The sequence below is a fragment of the Chamaea fasciata genome, unplaced genomic scaffold, assembly GCF_029207755.1.
Source record: "Chamaea fasciata isolate MVZ Bird 193981 ecotype frontalis unplaced genomic scaffold, bChaFas1.0.hap1 SCAF_4, whole genome shotgun sequence".
Lineage (NCBI taxonomy): Eukaryota > Metazoa > Chordata > Aves > Passeriformes > Sylviidae > Chamaea > Chamaea fasciata.
In genome coordinates, this window is record NW_027094089.1 from 11718057 (window position 1) to 11741032 (window position 22976).

Genomic DNA, 22976 nt, shown 5'->3' on the forward strand with positions numbered 1-22976 from the left:
GTCATGGGTGGCAGTGAAGTAACATGTGACCTAGTAATTATTACCCATGTTATTATCCATGAAGCACATAGACCTGCTGAGGTAGTCCAGTGCTCCAAAAGCACCTCTCCTATGAAGACAGGCTGAGGGAGTTGTTCAACCTGGAGAAAAGTAGAGGTTTTGGGGAGATTTCATTGTGGCCCTTCAATACTTAAAGGGGGCTTATAAAAAAGATGGGGGAAAACATTTTAGAAGGAGAAATGGTTTTAAATATAGATGAGAAATAAGGAAAAATTTTTTGACAATAAGGGGGGTGAAATACTGGACCAGATTGCCCAGAGAGGCAGTGAATTCCCCATCCCTGGAAATATTCAAGGTCAGGTCTTACAGTGCTCTGAGAAATCTAATTGAGAGAATGTCCCTGCTCATGGCAGAGAATTTGGACTATGCAAAACTTAAAGGTCCCTTCCAAACTCTTCTCTGATTCTGTGGTTCTCTGTTCTCACAGAAAAAGAGCATGTCTGTGCATCCCTGTGTGCCTGCTGTCAGCCTATATGTAAAAATCAGGAGAAGAATGCATTTCATTATAAAGCACCACCCTAGCAGGTGTCCAATCTCTCATTCATTATTACTTTGCAAATCCTTTAAACAAGTAATTTTGTCATTTGTATTTGCATTAAATGATAATTTCATAGGTATATTATTTTATACATATCTAAATTAAATCTTAGACCATTTTAAATTGCTCATCTCCTTAAAAAATCTCCGTAACATTCTAGAATTACAAGAAGACTTTCTCTCTTCCAGTATCTGTATAAAGCAAGACATCTTCATATAATTCACAAGTTTTATACAGTAACATTCATTTAATCTTTCAGCCTTTTTATGGAAATAATGCATTTTTTCATAACAATACATATCATATTCACTGTTTCTGGACTAAATGTTTCCCCTTGCTTTCAAGGAAACATTTTTGCAACCACCAACCCTTATTTCACTTCTCTGCTTCAGTCATTTCAAGAAATTGCTGGAAAAGCCTCCAGTCAGTGTGAATTAACCATGCTTTCTTTGCTACATACATCCAAAAGATGGATTACCTTTTTGGAAGGGTATGTCGCTACTCAGGCATAGCTGCATATTAATTATTGTTGTATGGATAACTATTACACTAAACCCAAACCTGTTCACACTCATTTATATTTTAAAATTAATACATTTGCTTGTCTTTGAGTATTTTTTTAGTATTTGCCAAAACTCAGTCAAATTCACAGTAATGCTTACAAGAAGCAGTTTTCACACTTCCATGTTCCCATACTTCATCAGCAATAGCTATCTCCATAGAAGACAGGAAGCTGTCTGACACAGCAAGGCAGCAGAAATCAGCCAAGTCATAGCAGAGGGATATATATTAAGTCATCTAACAGTTATTTTTATTAAAAATTATGACCATGAACCTTTCTTGTTAAACTGCTATTTCTCCTTTACTAAGGTCCTATAAATTACAATAGCATCTTTTATATTTATCCAGTTGAATGAAAAAAATTATGCTTCTGTCAGCGGAAGACAGGGTAAAATAAAATATATCTTACTCTTAATGAATTGTGCCTTACACATTTTCAAAAATTTCCTCTTAAAATGTAGTTTTCATAAGCAACCTAATAATCTCTTCCAGTTCTTTGGCAACCATGCCATTAAGGAGCTTTTCATTAAAAATAACAAGTAGATTTCCTGCTTAAGCCTCTTCCTTTTTCCTTTATGCATGACAAACATAAAAACCCCAGATTGTCCCTTTATTTTTTTGAGATTTTCCATCTATAGACTCTTAGTCAGTTAAACAACCACAATTTTTCCACCTAGCTGACTTCATCTGTGGCCTTGTTCTCCCTTCTGAAAAGCAATGAGAACAGATCTTCAATGATATCAGGCAAAATATATTTCGTTTTTATCCCACATCTGGCGAGATGTGCTTACACAGACATGACTTGTGTAGCACATGGACAATAATCTTCAGGACTTTTTCTACAGCAGAGGCTGACATCACTGCTCTGCAATCCTTTGTCTGTATTCTAGCTTCAGCATCTTCCACTTTTCTCTAATTACCTCTTTTCTTCCAGATTATCTCAGTAATTTATTAAGATCTTGTTCATTTCTGATTGCCTTTACTTCACAGGCCTCACTAAAAATAAGCCAAAAGCTTGTCTTCAGCTAACATCTCCTGCAACAGCTTCTGCAAAAGAGGTAATTATGCAAGCTGTGGCTGGTCAAGCCACTAAAAATATGCGTAATGCTTGACAGATGCGACTGAGAAAACGAGACTTGGAAAAGGGCTTGACTAGAAGTTTCAATAAGAAGGTAGTTGCTATCGAAGGAAACTAGCAGCACATTCAAAACAAAGAAACAAACAAAAAATCAGGAAGATTCTTCGCACAGTATGTGTCTAACCCACATTGCCAGACGTGGGTGCTAAAATTTTACACTATTTGAAAAAGAAGCTGCATAAGTTCATGAAAAAGAAATCCAACAATGGTTACTTTTTGCTAAGGAAATAGAAAGACTGCCTTTGGCTAAGACAATTTCTTATTTCCACATTGTAGGAGATTGAGAAAGTATTAGGAATGCTTGTTCAAGACACATATTCTTCATCAGGTATTAATTTCTTGCTGTGAAAGAGAGAATAAAAGACTAGAATACACTTCAGTTTAATTCTTATGGCACATCTTACTGTTCTAGGTAACCTGCAGTTTTAAACCTTCATATGCAGAAACAATACCTAGATATTAATGAAAATCCAAATGCTTGGCACTAAGCACATTGAAATATATATTACATATAATATACATTTCATTTTCCCACTCTGTGATCCCAAAACACACACAAAAAAATTGCAACTTTGCTAATATATTATTGTCATTCATTTAAAAAGTTATTGTGGTAACTCTGTTGTCACAGCTGTATTTAGAAGTGATTTTCCCTGAAGCAGTATTTTCAAGCAGTTTCAATAAATTTTGGCTGGTGATTTGAAGCATTGCATTAGAAAGAACATTAAAGATCATCTAGTCCAACTCCCCCAGCATGGGCAGGGACACCTTCCTAGACCAGGTTGCTCAGAACCCCATCCAACCTGGCTTTGAACACTTCCAGGGATGGGGCATCCACCACTTTTCTGGTCAGCCTCAATGTAAAGAATTTCTTCCTTACATCTAATCTATACCCTCCAACAATTTTAAGTCACTACCCCTTGATAATGTCTCAAGCACCAAATAGGACACTACCTATTCAGTAAACAATGTATTTCCACCCTTTTTTATCAGCTATTTTTGCTGTCCATTGACTTTGACTAGTATCTAAAAACCTAAGAAAAGTGGTTAGGAAAGGTTTTGGGTTTGGTTTTTTTCCCCTGAAATATTTGTAATAAGAGATCAAAACACTTTCAAGAGTCAACTGCCCCAAAGATGTGTCAAAATAATGCCGATTAACTAGTCTCCTTTAAAAGGAACTAATTAAAACAGGCATCTAATATTCAACTCTGTCACAGCTAAACCAAATAGATACAAATTCTAGAGACATGGCTGTTAAACATATTTTGTTTTCTTCAAGCCATTCTGGTTGGCTTTTTCGATAGAAATCTTTGAACTGAAAATAGATATCCTTAGTCTTCCATCTTCTCTCTCAATTGCAATGTAATGCCCAAGGTCACAGTCCTAGTAGTATTGACACAGGTGTGCATTTGGATGTGGCATTGCTACATTTTAGATATCTAATTTTCCCAGCTTATTTATATTTGTGTCTATATTTATGCTCTTGTAAAGAGAAATGGGTTGGTGTTTCTCTTGAAAATGTTTTCAGCAATGGTCCACTAATGAATATGTTAATCTTTCTACACCAAGTGAATAATTTTCACTTGGAAAATAACTTTTGAAATTACTGAATTTCAATTCAAAGTCCGCTACTATATCCACTTCGAGCTATTACCTTCGGAGACAAACTTCCTTTATTTAGTGACCAAATATTTCCAAAAAATAATAAACTGCAGAAAATTTGATGTTTATCTAGTAAAAGATTCAGATTCAAATTCCTGACCAGGAGCACCATTATTAACAGAGCTGCTAGATGCTACCAGTATAACTCACAACCTTCATTTGTGTAGTAAGTGATGAAAGATCACACTGATTATGGAGGCCGAGTAATTCCATGAAAGAGATATCCACCACAGGCTAATATCTATTTAACATGTGGAAAGATCTTTGGCTGCAAGCCTGAAGTAAGTTCTTGAAAATATAAGGTGGCCAGGCTTCTTTCATGGATGAACATTTTATTCTTTCAGATGCATCCAAGTCTGTTCAAGATATCCACCTTTCAGAATTTAAAGTTTAAAAATCATCAGCTACTTAATTTTCACATTAGTAACCTAATCCTGCAATCATTCAGTCTGCTCTGCCCTTGATTTAGGGATAGCCAAAAATTTCCTTGCAGTTGCAGCTCCCATATCATGCCAATGCAAAGCAACAATAATATAAAGAGCAAGTACTGTTTCACTACACTGTCCATAGCATTATTAACAGTGATCTCCAAGACTGCAAAGAGCAGGAGAGAGCTGGCTGGGATAAGAAGACTTCAAAATGACAAGAAAGAGAGGTGAGATGGAAAATGGGAATATGGAGAGAATTCCACAGCCAAAGAAGGAATGAGAACTGAGGCTGAAACTGAAATGAAAATCAAAATACTCATTCAGGTAACTGGAGTAAAAATAACTCTCACACTTGAAAGGGGTGGGTACTACGTAACCTTTCTCCCTAAAATGTGAATATATGAAGTAAATACATCCAAAAAAGTATAAAATGCAGACTATTAGATCCCTGAATTTGGAGTATTTTCTGTCATAGTGGTTAATGGTCACTCAGATCTAGAAAATCCTTACAGTAGAAAGAACAACTGTTCCCATGCAAATGAACAATAAAGATTACACTTTCCTTTTCAAAGAGGAGTCAAAAGGAATGACATCAGCTTTCCAAAAAAAGTTAAATAAGCCATTGAAAATACAAAACTGATCATTCTTCCTGCAAAATACAGAGAGACTGCAAAAATCACTTTTACAGAAGAAAACATCTGGGGCAATTCCAAGCACAAATACAGGCTGGGTGGAGAATCAATAAAGACCAGCCCAGGTGAGAAAGAGTTGGGGCTGTTGGTTGATCGGAAGCTCAGTGTGAGCTGGCTCACAGCCTACAAAGACAACCACATCCTGGTTTGCATCACAAACAGTGTGGCCAGCAGGTAAATGGAGGTGATTCTGGCCCTCTAAGAGATCCCAGCTGGAGTTCTGCATTCAGCTCTGGGACCCCAACAAAAGATGTGCTGAAGTGGGTCCACAGAAAGCCAAGAAAAAGATCAGGAGGCTGGAACACCTCTCCTGTGGAGACAGGCTGAGAGAGCTGGGGTTGTTCAGCTTGGAGAAAAGAAAGCTTCAGGGAGACCTTATAGCACTTTCCAGTATCTAAAGGGGATTATGTCCTGGGCTGAAGTATATTCTACCACCATCTTCATGAACTGTTGAAACCAGGTGAGGCAGTGCTCCCTGCCTCCTCCACTCTGGATTATCTTCTGTTAATGGCCCATCAGCACCTTTGCTACACAGCTCACAGATAACCCCCTCCTGCACTATCTCCTGTTAATGGGCCCATCAGGCCTTATCACATGACTCACCATCCCATTGTGAGATGCTCCGCCCAGAGGGAGGAACCAAGCATTCCAGCCTGGATATAAGCTGAGACTCTGAACACCAGAGGGGCGCTTACCCACTGGATTCCCAGAGGACCCGAGCTACCAGACCTTTCTACAGGATCACTGCTTCAGGAAGACCACCTCATCTGGACTGCTTCCATCACTACGCTCAGGTTGTATTCTGACTCTGTCAGTGGCTTTTCGTATTATTGCATCTATTTTATTTTACTTTCTTTCCTTTTTTCCTATTAAATTGTATCTCTGACTTGGAGTCTCTCATTTGTTTTGCTTTCAAACCAATACAGGCAACAAGAAACATGATAAAACAAGGCTTCAAACTGAAAGAGCATAGGTCTAGGTAATATAAGAAAGAAATCCTTCATTTTGAGGGTCGTGTGACACTAGAACAGGTTGCCCAGAGAAGTTGTAGATACTCCTGGAAATTCCAGACATTTCCAGAAATGTTCAAGGCTAGACTGGATGTGGCCCTGAGCAACCTGGTCTAGTGAAAGACCATGTCCATTTTTAAGGTCCCTTCCAACCTTTCCATGATTCTACAAACACAGAGACTAAATGCTCAGCTAACAAAACAGGAATGATGTTGTATCTAATATATATTTATATACGACAAAGAAAAGTAGGCTTATTCCCATTTTTACAGACAGCAACTATTAGATTTAAACCTGAGCATCTTCAGACGAAAATCCATACATTTAAGAAAGCAGCATAATACCAGCTGGGCAGGTCAGAATATCCTGCTACTGGCTACTTTTAGCATGTTTTCCCTCTCAATGACTTTGCAGTAGCACCTCTAGAGATCAATACAGTCTTCAAGGATGAATCAAGATTTGTTGAGATTGAGGGAGCTTTTCTGGTCCAATTCCATCTCCAAGCAGGGTCAGATGCTGCATCTGATTGAAAACATAATTCACCGGGCAGGGAATCCCTTCCTTGTAATGTGAGAATACCCACACAGCTGGAGGTAAACAAAGCCTTTTGACACAGATATCAGTGGCAAAAGTTGATTTGGCAAACTCCAAGGAAGGGAGTAAAAGGTCAAAATGAGCTCTAGGTTTGAGCCTTTTCGCACTTACGTTAAAAACATATTTTCTGAGTTTAATGGTTTTCAGTTTGGTTTCTGTGACAGCATCAGAGAAACCCCATATTTACAAACCTGTTAAAATACGTTGTTTCAAAGACTGAGTTTTGTAAGCAATAAGTATCCTGATACTAGTATAATACCAAAATCAAAAAGAAATACAATGCTCGCCACATCTGAGTCCATACATGGTTACCATCAGTATTTAAAATTCTCCCAGTAAGTAAACTTCTTTGCAGAGGTTTGCAAAAACCCAGATTTAAAAAAAAAAAAAAATTAAAAATATTTTTTAAAAAATAACCATCAGGTCTTATTTTTCTGAAAACAAAAAAAAACACAGAAATATTCAGGATTTTATTTTTTCTGTTATAGCCAGATTTTCCTGTCCCATAGGGTTTTTTTATTAACAATGTTCAAATGCATTTAAAGCTTGGTAGAAAAATCAGTCTGAAAATTAAGACACTGTATAACCAACTCACATGTATTGTGTCAATTTTGGCAGGTAGTTTTTAAACAGTAGTTTATAATGGAAACGATCCCCCTGTATCAGAGAGAAGAGCACAACTACAAAAAGAACAATCAAAATCATTCTTTTCAGTAGAGTGAAATCGGGCAGTTTCTGAGCAGGAATGTGGAAAAGCTCTCACATGCCACTTTTCTGATGCCTTTGGGAAAAAGAAACTAAAAATCCTTCAAATTACATAAAGGGCTACTCTAACCATAAAATGCAAATAAACCCAAAGATTGATTTTCAATAAATAATATACAAAGTATGAAATGGTCATCTATAGAAAAAGAATTTCTGCTAAGCTATCTAAACATAGAATCTGCTCTCAAAATCAGTCCCAGCTAGCCAGATTAGGTACTTAAGAGTTTCTGTAGTGCTGTGGAGAACAATGCAAGAACCACTTATGAAAAGTCATGCATCTCCCTTCGTAGCCTTATGATCATGATCTACCTGATCATGAAGTGAGCCACTGAAGTGTATTTACCTGTTTCCTGACTTGTTCTTTTTTCTGTCTCTTTTTTTGTCCCAAACCCTTCGTCCTCTAAATAACAAAGGTACTTCATGTTTATGTATTATAGCTATTAGGTGACCACATCTTTACTCACTGTACAGTACGTTGCATTCGCTATAATGCCAGTCATTATTCTTCCTGACTTCACTAACTTTTTCTAGCTGAAGCATTTAAGATTAATGAGGCGTTTGTTCTCAATCAAGGTACTTTATATGAATACAGTTACACTTTCAGGATCCATGCAGATGACTTATTTAATATTATTTGATTTTTTTTAATTGTTTTGGGCTATTGATTTATGGCTATTTTTTCTATTAGCATAGACCATTCTGTATCACTCTTCTCTTTTGTCAATAACTGTTATCAAAAAGGACCTACTGCCTAACAGAATATAAAGATGTATTATGTATTATGGATGCAGGTATATCCTCAAGGGTGAAAATTTGACATAAAGTATTGTAAAGCATACTACTTCTGCTACTTAAAGGTGCTGAAACTGCAAGAAACCAGGATGCCTCTGAATCCCAAAATCAGTTTCCTCTGATAATACAAAATGGAACAGCCATCAAGGAAAAGTCTGGCTCTGTCAATCCAAATCCACACAGACATTTTTATATTTCCATATTTTAATGATGTTCATAGTTGGGATCCACACATAAAAAAGTCTGATTTAGCTATTAAGACTACTCTCATTCCTACAGTGCTCTCACACTTCATTGGTTTCCAAAGTCATATTGATATACAGAAGCCTAATAGAGACCAAATTTTCCATAAAGTTAACATAACTGCTGTGATTTTAAGAAAGCATAATTTAACAGAATTTGAAACGATTTTGTGTAAGAGAAGGAATGAGAAGGATTTTTTCCTCCTAAGAAATGAACTCTGAAACAAGGCTGTACCAATAACTTCATAACTTCCATTATATTCTTTCTTACACAAAACTTTCTTTCTCTTTGTTTTCCAATCAATCTTCTCTTCAGGATTTAATCCCTTAGCCAGAAGGGAATTTCTAAGACAGGTCATTTTCAGCTAAATCTCCTTCTAGGAATCAATATGAAGTGTAGGGGAAACAACTGCAAACATCCGGAAAGCTGGATTTTCAGGGAGTTGGTATTTCCTGATAACTAAGTCTTCCCATCTTGTGCACTTTTCTGATATAAAAATAGTAAATTTTAGAAGGCATGTATATATAATTCCTACAGATCTGTTTCAGATCTTCTGCAACAGTTGCATTTTTTTCAGGAATGATTATCCAGACAAAAAATTTAAATGAATGTGATTTTTTATTTAATTCATATAGAAACTTGAAGCCTCAACTGTGTCAGTTTGAATGTAGAATATATCCACACTATATTCCCTACAGTAAAAAAAAATAATGTTGTGCAAATAAGGAATTTTCTTTAATTTCATCTCCCTTTCCAGAGAGACTTATGGTACTAAAAATCAGGTTAACATACCATTAACATATTATATGTAAAACAACAGGTATAGAAAACACATTCTGTGTTCAGTTTTGGTCAAAAAAGGTGTGGCTGGGATGGAGAGGTCTAGAGAAGAGCCATAGAGATTGGTTAACCAAAGAACTGGGAAGCTTGCCATACGTGGAAAAGCTGAGAAAATTGAGTTTGTTTGGCCATGAGTGAAGAAGGCTTAGGGAAGACATGATCATCTGGTTCCGGTATTTCAAAGGTGCCTACGAAGAAGATGGAGATGCCCTTTCTTACAAAGAATCACATAGAAAATATGAGGGGTAATGGGTGCAAGTTATTCCTGAAGGCAATCTGATTAGACACAAGAGGAAAAAAATTGACACTGAGAACCTCTGCTGTAATCTCCCCAAGAGGACCGGTGAGTTTCCCTGCATTGGACACTTAAATTTCATCTGAACAGGGTATTAGGCCATCTCGTCTAGACTTTGCTCTTGCCAAAAAAGGTTGGATCAGATGATTCTTGAGGTCCCCTCCCAACCTGGTATTCTATGATTATATGAAAAAAATTATGAAAATTTAAAAAATTTATTCAGAAAAGGAACATATGCATTTAATTCAAAGGAAGCATAAAACTTTAGGCTGCAGGTTGGTACGACTAACTTGAATTGCTGATTTTTAAAATGGAAAGTAGCACTTTGGGATAGCAGTATATTTAATTAACTTGTCATTTTTAATGTACAGAAGATTGGTTAAAAGACAACCATATCATCTTAAGTGTAATTCTAGGATTAGATAAAAGTGTTGTACTATTTTGAAGCAAAAGCTGTTAGATAATCTAAGGTTATCATCCAAACTTTGAAGGGACAGAAACACTATCATTAGATAATGATAGGATGAAACACACATCACCAATTATTATCATGCTGATGTCAGGACTGAGGAACCACACAAGCAAAAATATACCAGCATATTTAAGTTGGATACTAAACTAATAAAGACAACTACAGCCACATTGCTTGCAATGAATAATACTATCCAAACAAGCAAAAGAGAACTGTAGAAAAAAAGAAATTCAGTGTCTATTTTATCATTCTGCCTCAAGGCACAATCAAATCTTCTTCAACTATTCCTGAAAAATGTTTCCATAACATTTTTTTAAAAATCCTAAAGGAGTAGCTTCTATAAAATCTCTATATATCCTAGCCCTGTCATTCACTAGTTTTAGAAATAAAAATTAATAAAATTTCCTGCTATTAATATTAACTTCTGCTGATGCAGCTTAAAGCCTCTACAAGTCATCTTGTCCCTAAAAGACAAGACAAAAACTCCCTTTCATACAAGGAGTCACATGGAAAATACAAGGAGTAGTGGGTACAAGTTATTCCTGGAGACAATCTGATTAGACACAAGAGGAAAAAAATTGCTTATGTTACTCTTAATTATACACATATAATTTGACATTACAGAATGTGACCTTTTTTTCTTTCTACCTTCCCCTCACTATACTAAGAAGATTACATCTTTTCAATTCTCCCTTATGGAATGATTTACATCTATCAGGAATGATTAAAAGAATTCTGGTTTACTGCAATTTCAGTTACAACTCTTGTATCTTCCATCACGTTTTTTTGAACATTGTACATCTACTGTGTTACACACAGTTCTTTAGCTGGACTTTTACCAAAGCTGAAGAGAGCAGCAAGATTGTTATATGGATTATTTTCAGGCTTTGCTTCTAGTACAAAGTTTAAGCATTGTCATGTGATGTTTCAGATTCTACCGAACTGATGACATTTTCAGTTTGTGACCTGAACATAGGGTATTCTGGTAACCAATGAAACACAAAAATTGGGTTATACCAATTTAGGAAAAATGTCACTTTTTCTTTTTCTCTTTCTCTCTTTTACATGCATTTTAATTTTCAGTTGCTTGCCTGAACAATGTTTTTTGTAAAACTATATCCTGTTAGCCAATCCTTTTCATGAGTCTATGAAATTACTCCAAGTTTGTCTTTCAAAATGCCATTATATTTTGCATTGAAATCTACTCATATTTTACAAACAGTTTTTCCCCAGAAAGTATGATCAGAAAAAATATGCAGACTGCATACCACATGAAATAATGCACATGCTACCTGTTTTTCCTCCCTTAATTTCTAGTGTGTTAGATAGCTAAACAACTTACAGCTGTCCAGGCTTTTTTTCTGCAACGAGAACACAACCACTCATTATGGACTTCATGAGAAGGAACACCATAGCAACCTAGAATAAGACAGCTAGATTCATTATTATATTCTGCCTTTTTATCAATGATGTCATACAATTCAATTATTTATAAACCTTAGTAAAACACACGTCTGTCCTGTGACAAAGGAGACTTTTACAATCTAGGCTTACTGCTAATATTAGTCTATTAAATGTATTTTCCCAAAACTTAAATAAAAATAAGAACCCACAAAAATCCCCATAAAACAAACAAAACAAAAACCCAGCAAATCAAACTAAACAACAAAAACCCCAAGCACCCAAAAAGCAAAAATCACAATGAATTTCTTATTTTTGTCATTGCAAGATCATATCACCAACTCTCCCTCAAGTAAAAATTTGGCTTAATGTACTGACATTTATTCTGTGCAAATATACCGTATTTCCAAATATCTCATGGACTTCTTAGACTTAACTGTTACAGTTTTACAGTCTTTAGGAGATCCTGCAGAAAAGTCCATGCATTCATTAGTTACTGTTGCAATAAAAAGAATGCTAAGTGAATGAAAATAATGCATCTCCAAATTTAATAGCAATAGTCACAAGTCCTCCAGGAGAATTTCTCTCTAACTACTTAATAAGGACACACTAGCATTGCACAGTGATTTTAAATAGAGAAGCAAAAGAGTAATTAAATCACTAGAACAGAAAGAAGAATCAGAAGTTTGTGATCATCGGAAGTTTACAAGACAAGAGTAAATTCTTCCATATTTTCACAGCAACTATAAAAAAGTCAGAGAAAATGTAATGTAGTTTTCAAAAAAAATTAGCCAGTGATTGAACCATTACAAATGGAAATGTTCTTCAAGTACTTTTAAAGACATGCTAAAAGCCTAGATAACTACTATTTATCAATAAAGCAAAATTTAAAATTACATTTTTGCCAACAAAACAATTAGATTATTTACTTGCATGAACCCGTACGCAACACTTTCCACATGAAATCAGAAGACTTGTTCCATCTTCTTCAACAAAGGCATTTGATGGATAGTTTTCAGTGTTTTCTTCACTACAAATAAAACACATCTCTGGAATAAGAGGTTTGGTCTTCTCATTTTCTGCCATCAATGTTTCTGCTGAATTTGCTTCACTGAAAGTAGGACTTTCTTCATCCTGATTTTCTGGCTGGGAAATAAATGAAATCTATATTTAAGTAAAAGAAAGGAGAGTCTTACTCTTCCTTTTGACAATGATGAAACTATTCCACCCCTCCCCCCTTTCGTAGTAACAGTTTCATGAGAAAATTAACTGCTTCTAGGTATTTATCACAGTTATTCTACCTTGATTGTTTCAAATAACTGTGACATCTAGAATAGCACTCAGCCTGCAAACCAGTATTATTGCAGTGGTGTTCAGTGGTACTGTACCTCTTGGGCCATTTAACTGGGTCTGGTACAATAAAAGTCTTTTTCCTCTTTCCCATGCTGAGGAAATTTGACTTTAGCACCTTCAGAATTAGCAACACAGTACTACAACACCATTTTTACTTGCCATTTGACACAGTAATTCCACAAGACAGTATCAAACAGTGCTCTGCATTAGATGGCTTCCAAGGGAATATTTTTCCTGAGAAGGCCTAAGTACTATGAAAACACTTATTTCGTCAACACTGAAGGAAGCCAGCATAAAAGAGACTCTGATAAAAAGTATTTGGAGATGGGCATATAAGGAAATAGTTAGAAGATACAAACCTTCTTGGGTTCACACACCAAAAAGTGTAATTTCAAGGGAAAATACACACACACTAAGCTGAAATGGTAGTAGGAGGCATACAGTGTCTGCAGCCAAGGATAGATGCAGGTGAACACAGTATCAGTACTAATTTTAATGGCAGTGAGTTTATTTACCTCGCTTACAAATGAAATGTGTAAGTTTATCTTTTCTATAATTTCTTGGAAATTAAGCATCCAGGCAGCTATTTCACACTTCATCCAGAGACAAAGTTGGAGAATCTTGCTTACCTTATAGTATGGCATGAGAAGAGTGCAAATGGCACAGTGAGGCTCCTTTTTTGCACAAGCTGCATTGTATTCTTTTTCAGCATTGAAATTGCATGGTCTTGTCTGCCACAGGTAGACCAGAGGCCTGGCCCATGCCTCTGACTCTTGAACTTTCTCTTCAACTAAGGCAGTCTCAGGCAGTTCTAACAGAAAGCAAACAATGACTATTTTGTAGTCATGGAATGGAAATAAACAATGAATCTAACGTGCTAACAAAGACCAAACAATGTTACAAGACATCTGTGTGCAAATTTAGATGCAGAAGTGTAGAAGAATGTTGCCTCAGAAAAAAAACACAATTAAGTGCTTTGACACCTGTGTCATCAGCTGACCGCCACAGGTAGAGCATAAGAAAGTAGCTATACTGTTTACAATTTGTATCTGTATCAACAACATTATGTCTCACTCTCCCACTGTCTCCTTAATCCCTCCAAACTCTACCCCCTCTCCCTCCATGCACACTGCCCAAAATTCCTTATGGATGAAACATATTGCATCCTGGCAACAGCACCAGACAAATCTCACACAGGATGGTACCTCACAAAGTCTTCATGGAAAGTGACACTCATTTTCCAAAGGGGAGGAAAAGGCAAACATTATAGGCAGGGTGTAATGAGGAACAATCAGATCTAAGAAGTAGAGAGACATGCATGCTGGATCATATGGACAATGACTATTAAATATTTCACAATCAATGAGAAAGCATGTAGGTGTCAATCAGAACAATTATGTGAATGTGGAAAGGAAAATGTGAAAAGTTTTTAATTAAACATTCAGATAAAAAAACCAGTCTATAGCATACAGTCCTTTTCTAATGATGCATTCAAGAAAAACTCTTCACTTCAGAAGAAGATAATTCCAGCACAGAGAAACATTTAAGTACATTAAGCTGATTCATCACATTCCTTCATCCCATGACTGCTTTCTCCACCTTATGAAAAAGCAGAGGCTTTATGGGTCTCCTACGATAAATATCACACATTGCTACAAAACCACTATAAAGCTGGCAATGTTTTTATGATCATTGAATAACATATAGACTAAAATATTTGTCTATAAGCAAGACAAATGTAATAAAAGTAAATTAATAAATATATTCTGCATGTGATTCTTAATTCATTTTTATAGTTTCTCAAAAGAACTAATAACAATTCAATAAACATTTGCCAATAATCTGGATAGAAGGGCAAAAAGAAAACACCTGCAAAAAAGGTGTCAACATTTACCAGGCGAGCTTTCTGGCAAAAAACTTAAGCTTTTTCAGTGAACAGCAGTGAAGAAACAGATGAACACAAGGATAAAAATAAACAAAAAATGCCAGTATTACTTTTATAACTTTTTGAATTACTTACTTTTTAAGTTAAAAGCTTAGCAAAGTTTTTGCTTAAAAATTTCTGTCCAATCATGTTTTTTCTACTGCTTTCAGTTTAAAAGAACTTTAAAACACATAGCCCTGAAAGTTATTTCTCTAGTTCTCTTCCTATCTATTTAAATTTTCCTTTAAAGAGCCATCTTACAAGTACCTTCAGCCTTACAGATTTTTTTTTTTTTAATTCTTCCTTTTACATTATTTTCCTTCAGGAGATAGTACTCATTTTTTAAATATTTTCATTATAGTTGTGACCTCACAGAAAATTCAGAGCTTGATTCTCCCTTATGCAGATAACAGAGGCACACAGAATTTTTAGTGAAGGTTTGTATTATCTTCCATACCTAGTATCTACTTTGAAACTGACATCCTTCAGTTGCACCACTCATTATCACCACTGAATAATTCTCCCATGATAGTTGAAGCCTTTGCCCAGAACCTCATCCTGTAATGCTCTTCTTTATTCAAAAATCTATCCTCATATTTACAGTCCTGGAACCAATTCTCAGTTGAGAACTGCAGATCTCTCATACAGTGTTCTGGCTTTTCACTGCCTACAGTAGCCTGCTGAGTTCATAACTGTATTTGTTCTGGTTTTAATGGAAACATTATTTAGATCTTAATTTCATATAAACTCCATAATTTCAGTTCCCTCTTGTGTGATCTTTACAAAGGCCTTCCCAACCAAGAAATTGAAAAGAATGCAAGAGACAAGAATAAAGCTGGCTTTTAATAGACTTGTTGTTGCTTTCAAGAGTTTTGTATTTATTTTTGAACCTCATTACAAATGAAGTCAGGGACAATATGTCACATGCATATGTACCAGACTCCATCTTTCACAAACTCATAAAAATTTAACACTACTTTAACAAATTTATTTTCTCCTCTACATTATGTTTAAAGCACTTCCAGTTAGCTATTGACTAGAAGCAAACATTCCTCGATATTTGCCTCTGATCCCTAACATATATAATTCTGCATTCTGTGCCCTTCTATGTCCTTTGAGGTATGACTGTCTTCTCCATGATGCTAACTGCAGTCTTCTGTCTCTGCATGAACTACACAGTCTGTTATCCCTACTGCAAGGCTAATAAATTCTCCTCAGGAATTTCCCAGGCAACCTTGAGCCTAAACTATTGTCTTTCAAGGGCTTCAGAAATATTAGTTCATCTCCTTATAATCAACATTCACCCACCCACACTGAAATAATCAAATATCAAAAGAAATTGGCGTTAAAAAAAAAGTTACAGAGCACATGACCCCATTACAAAACATGACAATGTTGCCTTAAACAACTTCCTCACCAGGGACAACATGCAATCTTTTGTGTAACTATTCTACATCAGTAGAACATGTGCAGTTTCACTTTGTGTGTTTTATCTGCATGCTTCGTGTGCTTTATCAGCATCAGTGAGAGGAAGGATCTCCACACAAGCTTCTCTGGTAGTACAAGTGGAGGTACCTTCTTGGTTTCCATGTAATCAGAGAAGTTATGCACCATAAATAAAAGCTACGAATCTGGTTAACCAAAATAGGCAAGGAAATTAAAAGAAAAACCAGCTCTCCAACTGTTTGAGAGAAGGCATAGAGAATATAATTACTTGATGTAACAAACATTGCTGTCTTGGCACAGTTCATGGCCTTTCTTCACTTGTTGATTTGATAATACCAATATCCTATTTATGTCCAAAAACATCATGGAAAACTTAAGGGACTTTTAGATTTCTTTTTTTTCTGTTTATCCAGTGCTTCCTTTTATTTTCTTAAATTACTCCTTTCATTACTTACTATTTAGCTGAAGAGTGATCTGTGGTTCAGCCTAAAATAAATTTACCTTCCTAACTCACATTGTTGCGTGTAGTTTCAGGGTAGATGTTTGGGGCACTCATGTGAGCACAGTGTTTCTCTGATCAGATGCATCTGTTACAAGGACAAAAAACAACTGCAGCCTCCAGCTGGCTCCATTCAAAATCCACCTAAACTGAGGATTCTCAGAGTAAGAACAGAGAACAATTTGTAATGTTCATATTGACTGAAAGATCTCAGAAACTCCACTGTCATAAGCAAGCATACTTTTTACTGCACCTGTGAACTAGTGCCAATTCCAAGTACTCAAAACCTGCAAAAACTGTGGTGAAAGCATCTGTTCTACAGTGAAAGATACACTGCCCCCCACACCCCACCAAAAAACATGCATCTACTTTAGAAGACCAGTATGTAATGTTTCACGAAACACTATGAACATGATGTTTCATTCATAATCTTATATATTGGCATTTTTTTGAAAGCACATGAGAATGCTCTCAGTTCTTGTAAAGCAAGTTTTGATGAATAGTCACAATGCAATGCTGGCAACCAACAACACTCTACAATATGCACCATTATGCAATCAAACCTTCACTGTGATAACTTTGCCTTGCTCTAAGAGCAGCTACCCATAGCCCAAGACTGGTAATTTGAAAGATAAAGGTCAGCCAATGCAGTGATATGAAACATAATATATGTTTATAGGGAGCATTTTCTTTACACAGCACATGCAACGGAGCTGGGGAATCTACCTTGACTTCTGTGTCTACTGTAACTCAGATCAAGTCCCTGACACTTTCTCACAGTTCACTGACAGGATTCTGCACAGGTGTGCAAAAGAACTCCTTGGTGTGAACTCTGGTATAATATTTTTTTTTCAGCTTTTCAGCATGCAACGTACATTTCAAATTAAGAGGTGATCAAGACAAGAGTAAATAAAGCATTCCTAGCATTCTTCCATATGGAAACTTTTAACTACAGTACAAAATACATTTTACTGTGAGAGAGAATAAAAGAAAAATACAGGATTTGAACCTGCCTAGCCATGACAGGGAAATCTGCACCACAATTGACAGCACTGTTCAAGAGATTGAACACACAGGCAGACTGACAAATACCAAGGAAAGGTATTTATTTTTCAAGTCGATTAGTGTGCACATGTTTTTTAATCATTCTTAGATGAATGAAGTCCATTTCTTGTAACTTCTGTTACATTTCTTGCTGTAAATATATCACACATCCATGCTGAAGTCTAAAACGGCTTAACAGTCAAAAATGTATTAACTGGATGATGTAATACAGCCTATTCCTAAGTATGTAAAACATCTCATTGTCACCACTAATAGTGGCCAGAGATCTTGAATCCCCCCAGACTATATGGGCATTTTTACTTCACTGAAAATATAATGCTTTTTTTTCTAGTATTACTTTACCAGATACAATTCATAATTAGGTAAAATATTTTGTTTCCTAAGTGATTGGACCAAGTGCTTTTTTTTCCAGCAGAAAAGCAGAAACACGTGATGATACAATACGACTTTAAATAAATGCTTAGCAGTTGACATAAATCTTGCTGTATCATATTGTGCTGCTTTTGGCTGGGGTAGAGCTAATTTTCTTCACAGCAGCTAGAATGGAGCTGTATTTTGTATTTGTACTGAAAATGATATTGATAGTATAAAGAGTTATTGCTCAACAGTGCTTGCACAGCATCAAGGCCTTTCCTGCATCTTGTGCCACCCTGACAGTAAGTGGAACAAGAATATTCCAATTGTCTCCCCGATCTGGTTCATGGGGGAGGAAGGGAGCAGCTATGTGGTGCTTAGATGCCAGCTGGACTTAAACCACAACACATATAATTCAGACATAGTATTACTGACAGTACAAGATGATTAGCAATACTAAACTTGATGATAGTTCCTGCTATCATATTCATACCTGAAAAGGTATTTCTATAGGATCAATTAATCTCTGTAATGTAATTTCAGAAATACCAGTTCTCATAAATATGATTATTCATATGCATCTGTATCCCTTCGCATATTTAAGAAAAGTGAAACAATTCATTAAAACAAACTGTGTAGACAAAAAGAAAATTATAGCCCAGGACCTGTTTTGATACAAAGGAAACTCCTTCCACGGCAAAGTATTTCTAAACAGTCACTATACTGCTTTCCAAGTAAGTAAGTGAATGAATGAATTGTTTTCACTGATGTTACTGGTTTAACAGTTTGTGAGAAACTTGCTCCAACACACAATACTAATGCTTTGAATGGTTTTTGCTTACTAAGTTAAACTCAAATTATCAAGCAGAAAACATTTGGGCCATTTGCAGAATGGGCTGTTGCCAGCATTTGCTGATTTAACCCAGCAGATGTGAAAAGCCATTGACAGTAATACAGTACAATTTGCTTTTGCCAATCTCAACAATGATTTTGCTGCTTGGGGTTATGTTCCACTGATGTTTCCTGGATTTGTACAGCAGCATTCTCCACTATGGAGAGCACAGAAGCAGCTGCTATTTTTCATGTAGTGGAGCATAATCTCAGCCCTGGGAAACATTATCTGTAGTTTCTAATGTCCTGACGGAAATAATAATAATAATACAAATAAAAAAAAAAAAAAAAAAACTAAAAATAAAATAATTTTAAAAACCCCAAAAAACCCATGCACACACACACAAAAAAAAAAAAAAAAAAAAACCCAAAACAACAAACCCCACAGTCAAGAAAAAGTCTTCTACTTGAAAACTTTACTGTTCCAGCAGTGTATCAGCAAACTTAATTTCAGAAATTGTCTTTTTTTAGTTTCAGTAATGAAAGACATAGATCTCACAGCAAAATACAAACAGGAGAAGTTTTTAATCTATTGTACTGTTCGAGAACTTTCATTTCTTGTATGGGACCACTGAGTACAAGTACTATGAAGTATGTATCCACTTTTGGTTAGAGAGCCTAATTGCCAAATTAGCTATTAATACTTCAGTTCTGATAAAAATTGCATGTAAAGATAACTATATTGAATCAGAGCTTTAGAAGTTAAGCCAAAGAGCTCCTGGATCAAATCCGGTTTAGCTCCCAAAACTAAGTAATGGGGTGCTTTAATAAAAAAAAAGTTAAATATAAAAATAGTATAAGACATCAGTTGTAGCAGATAACAAAATGTTTTGAAACTTTTGAAAAATTTAGCATTAAAAAAAAAAATTAAAAGACAATTTCACAGATTTGGAAGATTTGATACTGGGATACCCTGACTTTCCTCCAGCATAGTATTAGAGCCCCCTAATGAAATTCACATTTGTTTTGTGATTGAACTGTGTACTGTGCTACACTCTGCTCAATGTAATTTGTACATCTTGTGACTGAACTGTATATTACAATTAAACACCCTGCTAAACATAATTTGTATCTTAACTGTAACTTAAATGTATTGCTGTATCACTCTGCTAAATCGAAATCCCATGTAATTTCAAATACGAAAATTCTGTATTATTCACTAAACTATTCACACACAGAACATCTAGAAGAACCTGGCTACATTAACTGGCACAGTCAGCAGGCTTTTCCTGAGGGGGAGCGGTACCCACTAAAATAGTAATGATTACTTTGGCAAAAACACTCTTTCTAATTTGGTGTTAGTCACAAGTAAGAACCTAGTAAGAAAAATCTCATTGTGATTAAGACTGGCTGCAGACAGGATCACTACCATTTAAAACGGTAAATAAAGTTAGTAAAAATACTAGCAAAGGCTGGAAAAATCTCACCAGTGACTTTGAAAAGGAGGGATGGGAATACCCTGACCATGATTTTTTCATGGAAAGCAGGAAGCACTGATTCTACCAATACTTTAGATGAATATGAAAAACTTAAAGGTTCTAAGAAATTGAAGAAAGGAGAGAAAAGCAGGACTGCACAGGTGGGTGGGTATTTATTTATGAGCACTAATGCCTAAAGAGGAGAAGAGGAGAAATTAACAGAGCATGTTAGAACAAGTAAAAGAAACAGTTAAAAAGCATAACTTTAACAAAGTTAAATTCCTATTATACTGCATTTTCAATATGTGGAATATGTAAAATGACCCTGTCAGGCTGTGCTGGACCCCCAATCTTTCTCTCTAACAAATTGCAAAGTAACTACAATGTATTTGATTTACATTGCTATGGTTCTGATAAACTAACTTAGAGAAAGCTCTGAGGACTCATAGCATAGAGATTCAGTCTACCTTTAAACGATCTGTAAAACTAGTCTTACGGAACCATAGCATTGTTATTTTTGAAAATTATTCCTTTTTTTTTCCCTTAGTAATTCCTGCAACAAAATAATTCTCTATTTGAAACATTAGATCATAAAGATACCAAATAATTACAAGGGGTAAAAACCAATCTTTCATTCATAGCATTCCCTAAATAGCTGCATTCTGCAAGCACAACTCTTTTGTGCATATGGAATGAAGAATTTAACCTAGCAGTTAAGTTCAAATTGTCAAAGATGTCCACTTATTCTGGCTACCTAAGGTGAAGCACAAGCAAGACATTCTTACTGATGCTGAAGTCCATGACCTATCCAGTGCCTCCAGAAACAGAGCTACTTACCATGCCCAGAAGCCAAGTCCAAAGGTGACTCGCCAGTCAGGCAACTTTTTAAAAATATGGACAGGAGGACACAGAAAGGGAGACATTCTTAAATCTGTATTAACTGCCAACAGCATATTAGTATCATAATTTCCATTACTCTGTGTGTGTGTATATCTAAATCTATCTCTCTATATATATATGGTATATATTTAAGCAATTCCAGTAATTTCACCTCTCTTTGCACTGTGTAAATTTAAATAAAAGCCCCTGCATTTATAAATCTGTTCAAAGAGGCATCTCAGCAAAATCAAAGCAGAAAGAAGATCTGCTGAAATCTACTACACAGACTATCAGTAAAAAAAACAGTTGTCAGTACAAAACCACTACAAGCTAAAGATTAGCAGATATCTGCTCTATTGAAAAGCTTTAATTCATAGCACTTATTAACAGCTGCTTTCTCAATTCCATTCCCTCATGTAATTTTTCACAGTTCTTTTGAAAAAAAAATTGTATTTTGTATTCTAATGTAATCTGTTTGTGATCAATGTACTTATTACAAAAAAACGCCCTTGATCAATAACTAAAATTATTGGAATTTAGGAACTCATATTGCCATCCATGTATATGCTTACTGATTTACCAATTAAACACCATAGTCTTCCAGGGTATACATCTGTACAAAAGTGGAAAAGAATTCATCAGACATGTCTTGCCTATTAATAAAACAAGTCCCTCAGATACAACAGAATTCCTTGGTGGTACTTTCTTATTTTGGAAATTGAAATATAACGTCATTGACCATACAGCCAAATACTATATGACCAAATAAATATTCAGTTATGCTGTTAGAGTGTTTTAGAAATAGTAAGAAGCAGAGTCACCAACATACTCCTGTTTCATGCTACTCTAAAGAGAAAAAACAGTACCAAGCGGGGAAAACATATTTTATGGTTATTTTGTATCTCTCAGGCAGCACATATCTAACCTACATCAATACACTATTCCAGCGCAAGTTCCTCTGGGCAAAACATAAGTGAATTTTGAGGAACAAGGTTACTTGAATGTGTTCATTTTAGTTGAGATTGTCCAGAAGTTCTTCACTGAACCAAGGCCTTTTCATAAGTTCATACGTTATGTATAGAAGGCAGAACAGACTCAATCACAGATCAAAATTCATGACAAATCAATGCCCAAATTATAATTATAAATTTATATCTTCAAGCTACATTACCTGCCAATCACTAAAACAAATACCCCATAAACACTTCATACACTAGAAACAACTGCATTTAAACTCCTTCAAGAATCAATGTATTAAATGTAATTATTTTGTACATTAAAATATATATATTACACACACTTTGCAGCCAAGGAAAGACATTTAGCAAAACCCCTTTGGTATTAAAATTAAGTCACTTTCAATACTAATGGTTTATAGTGCAGCTTCATATTTTGACAAAGGTGACGATAATTCTATGGAATAGGCTTTTTTTTTTAATTTGAAAAACTAAAGTTATTACAAGAATAACTTATTAGGCATTAATCTGCACCAACACATCAATGAATTAATCCTTTATAAATGCAAGTGATACATTTTTTGTGTTTCTCTTTGTATCATAACTACAGAAACAGAAGCTCAGATCCAGAAGATCACCCTACAGAAGGGGTATCTGTCTCCTTGGAAAATGTCACATCCAGTTTGCCTACCAACTCCAC

General features: G+C 35.5%; 1 protein-coding gene across 2 annotated transcripts in view; it reads right to left on the bottom strand.

Moving 5' to 3' along the window:
* Positions 1–22976, bottom strand: part of KDM4C (lysine demethylase 4C) — a 261852-nt gene that overhangs the window by 89830 nt on the left and 149046 nt on the right. Inside the window, exons 13-15 of one of the 2 annotated variants that reach the window (XM_066180842.1) lie at positions 13474–13655; positions 12421–12637; positions 11433–11509 (exon numbers count right to left, since the gene is read on the bottom strand). In XM_066180842.1, coding sequence (XP_066036939.1) covers positions 11433–11509; positions 12421–12637; positions 13474–13655 — 476 coding nt within the window. Of the gene's footprint in view, positions 1–11432; positions 11510–12420; positions 12638–13473; positions 13656–22976 lie in introns of those variants that run through there. The other variant, XM_066180843.1, reaches the window with a different exon arrangement.